A 9,513-nucleotide genomic window follows, 5' to 3' on the forward strand; every position below is an offset into this window, starting at 1 on the left:
TAACCTACTTATAGTATTTTATAATTACATTATATATCTTCAGCCCTAACTGGCTAAGAATCATTAAACTTTGTCAGTTGATGCATCTTGGGTCTTAGGATAGATTGTATAATTTATCAGAAGAGCGATTCAAGGCCCTTGGGCCTCTTGTTTTAAAAATTATTTGTGAATCTGTACCTTTTTTCCTGTCACTTATTGACTTGAAGTTAATGAATTAATTTGTTTTGCGTGCCAGCACCAACTCCTATTGGTGACTTCTGTTTATGTGGTTGGATCAGAAGGACTAGTCTCGACATACTGCAGTGGATTGGAACGTGCAACATAAGGATCAGCTCCAGTCATTGCGAGTCTTGGAACTGATGCTCTAACCACTGGGCAACACAGATGACAGTTCCATATGAATAAAAACTTTGATGACTTCCTTTTCCACAATTTTTAAAGTACTTATTACACGTCATATGTACCCAGAGGCATTTGATGAGACTGTAGCTCTACTGCTTAAACTCAAGTCTGCATCTGATACATTAAAGCAAACAAACAGGTTTTATACATGGCTAGTTGCAAACTATATTCATGCAAACTATCATCTCAACCAAATTATCAATATGAAAAGCAAAGTTGCATTCCAAATAAATGTTCCAAAAGTGCACATCCCTAGATTCAGCATCTACAATACTACAGTAGTTTGTAAGGGCGAAACGATTACACGTGTAAACGGCGACGTTTCGATTATATGCTCTAAACGTTTACAGTTTGAGTAAACGTTTACACGAAGGTCATTATCAATGTCTATCAGAAATAAAGTTTAACACAAACAATTGTTTTATTTTATAATTTACAAGAGAAACAGCGTCTTTGACCATTTGACAAGCAACAATCTAAACCGGAAATATATTGAAAAAAAACATCTTATATACAGCCTGATACGGTATAACATATTTAATTCCGATTTCCGAGTTGCCAATACAAGCGATGTTTTACGACACTTGAAATATAAAACTTGATATATTTTGATTAAATAAAGATAATACATTTTTCACAAGTCTTTGAAAAGTGTTTCGATACAGTCAGCAGGTCTTGTTTTACTTTTTTCGAGATTAAAAGATCTATCTTTACAATTCTTTTTTTCTACGTCCGGTATGTAGCCAAACAAACCAAGCAGTTGGGTGACGAGGTAGAAAGTGAATGAGTTTAATGCACCTCAAATTCTTAAGTTTAAGTCATAATGACCAACAATGAAATTGTAATAACAACTCGTACTTATATTAAAGTGAAAGAATTGATTATTAAATTCGAGTTTCACGAGTAAGTAGCCATAAAAATCTAACATAGAATATCTCCCGTTTAAACGGCAACGTTTCGTTTATTGCTATCCGTTTAAACGTTTACAAAATTCAGTAAACGTTTCACCCTTAGTAGTTTGGTCAAGGTAAGTCCAATTGGACTTGTTAAAAAAAAAATAAACTGTTCCTCCTTCAAAATCTTGGCAAGTACTTGTACTGGTCTTTCTTGACTGTACTTCATCCAGAATTTCAATTAACTAAAGATGATGGAAAATAATTTTTGAACATGTAACTCAAAATAATATTATTTTATAAATTCAGACTTGAAACTCTTTTCACACCCTGAATATAATTTATCTCTCTTTAGACAAATGTCACACAATAACACACAATCAACATACATTTTAAATTATTTTATACAAATACAAACATGTTATCTTCATACAAATATTAGACCCCCCCCAAAAAAAAATCTAAGTCTTGTTATCAAAAAAGCTGAAACTTGACTGAATCCTGAGCGATTCCTAACCATAACATAAACTCTGCTAATTTTAGTCTGTCCTCAGCTTTCAACACATCAAACGGTTCAGTAAAAGTAATCTTCCCAGGATCCTCTGCTGTACCCCTGTCTCCATTGTGTATTCCATCTGAATGCTTCCGCGATATTTTCAGGAAGGCAAAAATTAACTACAAAAGAAAGAAGATGCCTGTGTGTATTCTTTTCTTGTTCAGTAAAACCGAGTTAATGCAAACACCTCTATAACGAATTTCAGCGAAGTGATTTTCATTCCCCCAGACTTTATTACGTGTTGTTAACTTGATGGATGAAGCAAATTTGTCCATCCCTTTGCACTCTGGTATAAGCATGTTTCACCGTTAACTTCAGGGAATGCTTTTTCCTCTTAAGCACCCGATCCCACCTTTGGAATATCCTGTATTTTTTTTCTAGATAAATCACTTTATGTAATCTTCTTTTCTTTTATTGTTTCATGAATGAGAAGTTCAAACTCTCTACACTATAGTTTATAAAAATTTACAGGTTCTTTAATGGTGATTCATCTAGAAAAACACTTTTATTAATAGGTTACTATTATCTTATATTTGTATATCTAAAAATTCTTACTTTAGTTCTGATACAGAGGACTCCAAGGGCATTGGGAAAAAACACAGAGTTCTGTGACTGTCCTAGAAGCTCTGCACCAAACTGTCCTAACACACTCTTTCCAACTAGCTCCTCTATATCAGTCACATTCTCTCTTAATGGGGCTTGCTTTGCCTACAATGTAAGGATAAAAATATTTAAATACAAACACATAATTTAAACAAAGTGTGCATCTGAAATAATGCTTTAATATCGGAATCTTTCCTAAGGAAAAAATTATCAAGGCAAGTGTCCTTAAATAAATCAATGTTTTCTGCCATCCCAAGAACTGTAAAGCAATTATAATTTGTGATTTGTCAGTTTGAAATCACTCTATGACTGCAGGGATCGAAATTAACTTTTTTAACCACAGGCTAATTTTAGCCTGTACACATAAAATCTACAGGCTAAAATGAAGATCAACAAGCTAAAATTAAAAAAAGGATTAAATGTCTTTTTCTGATTTCATGCTCATTTAAATCAATAATAATACAGGTCCTTCTATGGTAGGTCAGTACAGAATTAAGAACATCAATGTTTTTACATTTAAAAAAAGGTGATCTGGATTAAAAAAACAAACAAACAAAAAAAAACCATTAAAATATATTTATTTCCTGTAACATTCCAAAAAAGAAAATCAATATGATCAAGGGTTGGTAGTTTTGGATTTCTGCTACTGAATAATGGGGTCAAACATCCCGGACATAATTAAACAGGTGTGATATTTACAGCGGGCACCTAACATGGCTGTCTATCTGCAGAAAACGATCTTCAAAAAGTTATGGGAGAAATTATTTGGTGTAAAAATAATGATTACTCTTTTTATCTAAGGTAAATTTTGACAAGGTTGACACATTTTTTAGGTCAAATAAAACTACAATGAAATATTTTTGTATAAATTGCATCAGCTAATTGGGAAATGGTGACAGAATCAACCGAGGTTTACCGAATGCATTGTGACTCTTTTCAAATTTCATAAAAGCAAGACGAGTTACCAGAAAAATATGGATACAAGACTACTTGGGTCAAAAATCACCACTCGCTAAAAATTTCGAGTATCTTCAATTTTTACTCGCTGTTTTAAAAATCAACTCGCATTTTGCGAGTATTTCTCGCTAATTTCGAACCCTGGACTGATGAGGAAACATTCTCTACAACTACAAAGAAAATTAAATGGTTCTCTATGAACAGAGATAAAGTAAGTCCCAAAACTTTTGCTGTTTACAATAGGGTGAAAAATTACCTCTACTACAAGCAGAAGTTCTTCAGAGGACATTCCTGAATCAAAATGGTAGACCAGATCAGGGGTGCTTCTCACTTTCTTACCGTGGAACCTAAAGATTCTCTCTGGGATGGGCCTGAAGAAGGAAAAACATTAAATTGATAAAATATTAGTAGATCAAAGTACAGTTAAACATTCTTGTAAAGAAATGCCAGGGAACATAAAAACTTTGCTTCTTTGTAAATGTACTTCCTTACATCTGTTGGGTGTACATTACATTTTAACGCCAAGAGGAATGAGAATTACTTCGCTATAAGCATAAATTATTTATCATGTTATAGGTGTTGATGTTATAAGCGTGTTTTATGGTAAAACATTAAAAGATTCATCAATGCTGTGATAAGATAGATAACTCTTAGTGACATAAATTCGTCAAATTGATATGTTATTTTTGAGTAAGTTTGCCCAAACCAGCTTTGATTTAACTGTCTGTATTTTACTTACAAAGTATATTTCTTTAGGAAAAAACATCAAATTTAAAGCAACTGTACATTTCATATCAGTGAGCAGAGGGTTTATTTTGGCCTTCTAACTAGAGCAAACATGATCGAACAGGCCTAGAAAAAAAATATATTTGTTTCCGCTTTCCCGACCGACCCTAATTTATAGTGCCGACCCTAAATTATTTTTTAATGCTTTTGTCCCATGAAGTGCAAGATTTCACCCAGGGAATTATAGTCTCCAACTTTGCAAGCTTTTCAAGACAGAAAGAAGTTTAAGTCACCTTTCTATTATGAGTTTAAGTCACAGAAATGCTTGAAAAACCATTTCTTTTGTCATTAATGTTACTTCCATACACGTTTTGATTAAAGAAGTAAAAAAAAAATTTCCAAAAAAAAAAAATTTGCCTACCTACCTACCCTATATTTCATCAGCCTGAAAGCGGAAACAAAGTTAACATATTTTTTTTCTAGGCCACATTTATCTCCCCTCAAAAGAAGAAAATTAATTTCTAGTGTTTATCATGTTTATAAATTAAAGATATTAACCCTTTTAGTAAAAAGAATATCCTTCCAAATAATTCACAGTAGTGTCGGAAGCCTGTTCCATCCTGACTTTTTCCTTCCCTTGCCTCCTTTCCACCTGAAGAAACTCCGAATAATAGCCTTCTAATCAGACAACTTGTCTCTTTTGCAAAATCAATTATAGCTGAATTCATCATTACTACTGACTTTTGTACAAACTTCTCAAGAGCTGGTCCAAATGCTCTGAAAATTAAATATGAAAATAAATATTACTTTTTCTCCATAAATTATTATGATTCATTAGCGATGATACTGATGCTTTGTCTGTGTAATCAGTGTTTGAAATAAGCTTGAGCCCGACTGCCAGAGATGTAAAAATTGTCACGGATGCTTCCATATATAGATTTCATATCTTCTGGCCCCATTGTTATTTTAATGTCACTTTGTCTTTTCTTGATTATTTCCTCTTGGAAGGTGAACTGGCTCTCAATTTTAACAAATTACAATCCCTTTTTTACCCAAGGATGTTATATGTGACAAATTTGGTAGAATTCAGCCAAGTTTTTCTTCATCAGAAATCAATTGAAAATAGATTGACGGACAAACAAATGCACAAATTGTTAACTTACTTTTCATCAGATATTACTGGCATTTCCCTGGAGTTAGCTTTGTCTGCTATTTCTTTCATTTCTTGCTTTACTTTCTTTGCAGTCTTTTCTTTATGATCCAGTTTGCGAACATTTTTAATTTCAGTCAAGTCATAAGAAAATGTCAACACTTCTTCAACTTCTTTCTTCAAAATGTCACTTATTTTGCTGATGTCGGGACAAAAACCTTTTTCTTTCACAAAAGCTTCTTTAACATCTTTGACAAATTTGTCTAAAGTCTCTGGTTCCTTTTCATAGTAGATATTTAAGTATGCCAGGTCTTTGTAACACCAACAATTTGCTGGATAGTTTCTTTCACTTTCACTTGAAGTCGGACTATTGAAGACACTTGATTCTACGTCCTCTCCAGGTTCAGACAATGAGCATGATGAAGAATTAGTTGATGAAGAAGATGATGTGTGTTTCTTTCTCCGGGATGAGTCCGGTGAGGTTATGGCTTCAGTTTCCAATTTCTTCCAGAAAACAGAAAAATGCAGATTAAAAGAAAAACAAAGACTCTGCAGTGCTAAGATGCAGAGGATCCCCTTGCAAAGGAGCAATTCTATAAATCAAGGCATTATTAGACAACGGAAAGTTAATGATTCATATAAAGATAAGTTTGGAATTAATCAGAAGATTAGATACCGTATAGGAGGAAATTTTAGCGAGACACAAATTTAGTGATTTCTACCTAAAACATGTAAAATCTGGTATTTTATTTTTAGCGAGAAATAATTTTTGCGATTTTAAAATGCTAACTAAAAAGCTATTACATATAATATGCAATTAATTTTTAGCGATATTCAATTTCAGCGATGTCAGCACCCTCGCTAATTATGCCAAAATTAAATCCTCGCTAAAAATTCTACTGATACGGTATTTTAGTTAAGTCACCATTTCTACTTTTTTTAAAAATCTTATCATAGTATTTGCAGCTGTTATTTATAACTGTAATGGTTTGGGTTGTAGATATCCACCTGGATAGCTCAGATGGAAGAGCACCTGACTGTAATCTAATTAAAATTAGACGTTAGATCCGCTCGCATACTCCCAGCCAACTTCAGAACAGCTCTTAATTAAGACTTATTCGCATCAACAGTGTACGATTGTTTTGCAGGCAACAATTTGATTGGTTGATTGAATTTGTCCTCTGATGTGACCCTCAACGTTACTAAAAACAACCTCTGAGACAAGTAATTGACTTCCAAATTCTTGTTTTGGTCATAGTCACTCCTAGCTGCAGATCTGTAGCTCTCCGAAAATATATATATATTGATAGACCGGAGAGCTACAGTGCCACCCATTGAAAAAAACTGTATATTTATTGCGCACAAAAAAGTGTGCTCGATCTTGATTAATTCCTCCAAATTCTTACCTCAATTGCAAAAAATGGTAAATTCAAAAAATTTCCTATCTCCTCAGTCAAGTACTCTCGTAGTTGACATCTGAACGAAGCATATTGGACCGAATTATCTTTGAAACCAAAATGGCAGTATAAACAAGCGAAATGCTCAATGATTGCAATATCAGGACCAGGAGGACCATTAACAACAATTATGAGGAATGTTTTGTTGCGGAAAGAGTCAAAGATTATGTTAGGAACGCTTGGTTAGTAATATTTTGAGATTACAGTTTTAATAACATGGAGAAATAAATCGAGAACCGAGCGCACTTTTTTGTGCGCAATAAATATACATTTTTTTCAATGGGTGGCTCTGTAGCTCTCCGGTCAATTAATATATATATTTTCGGAGAGCTACAGATCTGCAGCTAAGTCACTCCCCAAGTTTAGTTTGTAAATGACGAAAATTCAATATAAGTCTATACCCCTCTTTACATGTAGAATAAAACTGAACTTGCAGACTTACCATTTTGTCATTTACACACTTACATGGGAAATCTTTTTGAATACAAGGGTAGATTAAAAATTTACCAAGCTTGGATTGTTAACCTCTGTAGGATCCTTTGCTTTCCCTATCCGAGATTTCTTTTTCAACGGCTCATGTTCATTAGACGACATATCTGTTTATCTACAAAATAAACAAAGACATACATGTATTACTCACTGTAGGGATTTACCTTTAGAAAATGGACCACCCTTTTCAGTCTTTACATAAAAGAATAAAATCTCGGCATCAGTGCTCTAGAGGCTGTTCAATATAGAGCATATCCAGATATGTTGCAAGAAATTCTGAAAGCATACCTTGGAGTTACTTCTATAACAAACTCATATAAACCTTAAGTGTTCTATAAGCCTATATGTTATTTCATTTTCACTAACAAGCACATGACAAAAGGTGGTGTTTTTTTTTCAAAAGGGGAGCTTTTTTTTTTTTTTTTTTTTTTGAAGTGTTAATCTAGGCCTACTAAAAATAACCCCCTGAATCCATTAGCATGTTTCAAAACAATATCACTCATCAACTAAGATAATTTAAGACAAGTGCATTAGCATCATAATATTATTATTGTAAGTCATTTATTTACCTACATAAGTCATAAACACTTCTGACTTCGGGAAAAGTTCCACCAACAGTAACGATTTTTTTATCTCCTCGTAATGAAGATTTCCAATAATGCAATTTATTTCATTGGCGGATCCAAAGGGGGTGGGTTACGTGGGTTGGGGGAAAATATTGCACATAACCCAGAATGGAACCGTGCATACATCATGTACGTGAATAACATTTATAATTCACAAGTTATAACAATGTTAATAAAAGGAATTAATCACATGTGTGTTTAAAAAATCAATAAAAGTATGCCTTCAGTTTAAGGTAGGATTCTTCTCATATTTCTAATATTTAAAAATTAATGAAATTTTCACAGAATCAAGAAGACAATATCAGTAAGTGATAGTATCAGTGAAATTGAATTTGACCGTTTTATATTAGAGGCAAGGTCAGGTCAAGGTCATTATCTTCTGTTGCCAATCATGAGATACCTACTTCTATTTCAAAAAGTTTAATGATTGTTCTTTTTGCATAAAGACATATTACTATATCGGGTCTATAGCATGATATTACCAAATTTACATAAATAATTTAACTTGACTGAATATTGGCTAATCCGAATTTTCTCTGTTTTTCTTTATTTTTTATAATATATTAGATATTTTCATATGCTTCCTATATTTAACTTTTTCTTATTTTCACATATAATAAAGTAGTCTTATAAATGTACAAAATGATACAAAAACAAAAAGTTTTGATCGTTTACTAAGAGAGAAAAAAATACTTTTTATGCATTTTTGACTCAAATCTGCACTTTGATAGGAAGCGTTTAAAAGCTAACAAAGTTCTAGTTTGTTGAAAAAACATTTTTATTTGATATATTTTGAAAGTTTAGTCCCTCATTATTAATTAAACTTACATTTGAAAATTTCTCCAAGTCTTCGATTGTGTAAAAATTATAAGTAAATTCATTGTTCTTTTATAATTTTGAGAGGCAGAAAAGAAGATATTTTCATACGCCACCATTCCGCCAAAAATATAGTCCCTGTTAGTTTTCAAACACAATTTACCATTTCTATTTAAAGTTGTACAATTGTAATGAGGAAAGAAAAATATGGTGTTTTAAATTCCTTACATCTCAATATATAAGACATATAAGCAAATATACTTTGAATGTTTCATCTTGTCAGAAACCAGAGAAGAATCCTACCTTAATTCTTTCACAATATCGATTCCTGTTCAAAAACATTTTTATGCAATAGGATCGATAGATATTGTTTTTGTCCTGTCTGTCTGTCTGTCCAGCTGTTTGTCAGTTTGCCTGCAAACTCTAACCTTCGCCATAACTTTTGAACCATAAAAGATAAAGATTTCATATTTGATATATGCATAATCCACTAATAAAGTCCTTTCAAATGACACCAAGTTCAATGACCTTGTGACCTTGACTGTGACCTATATGCTAAAAATATGGGGTTTTTTTTCTGCGAACTTTAACCTTCGCCGTAACTTTTGAACCATTAAAGATAGAAACTTCATTTTGGCATGCATACTCTACTAATTAAGCTCTTTCCAATAATACTAAGGTCAATGACCTTTTGACCTTGACTGTGACCTATATGCTTAAATGGCTTTTTGAACCTTCATCACATCTTTTGAACCATGAGAGATAGACACTTCATATCTGTTATGCATACTCCACTAATCAAAATCTTTCAAATGACATCAAGTTCTATGACCTTGAC

The 9,513-nt window shown here is 32.7% G+C and overlaps 1 protein-coding gene across 1 annotated transcript; it reads right to left on the reverse strand.

Annotated features, from left to right (window-relative positions):
• Positions 1-1,639: 1,639 nt before the first annotated feature.
• LOC134272299 (uncharacterized) lies at positions 1,640-7,824 on the reverse strand. Its single transcript, XM_062754545.1, has 7 exons — positions 7,803-7,824; positions 7,252-7,348; positions 5,301-5,791; positions 4,696-4,914; positions 3,668-3,782; positions 2,407-2,559; positions 1,640-1,970 (listed from the first exon to the last, which is right to left on the reverse strand). Exons 2-7 carry the CDS (start codon positions 7,336-7,338, stop codon positions 1,770-1,772), a joined length of 1,266 nt encoding a protein of 421 aa, XP_062610529.1. The 5' UTR covers positions 7,339-7,348; positions 7,803-7,824; the 3' UTR covers positions 1,640-1,769.
• Positions 7,825-9,513: the final 1,689 nt, after the last annotated feature.

This window comes from Saccostrea cucullata, unplaced genomic scaffold (genome assembly GCF_032062105.1).
Source record: "Saccostrea cucullata isolate Sc308-1 unplaced genomic scaffold, CSIRO_AGI_Scuc_v1 ctg2139, whole genome shotgun sequence".
NCBI lineage: Eukaryota > Metazoa > Mollusca > Bivalvia > Ostreida > Ostreidae > Saccostrea > Saccostrea cuccullata.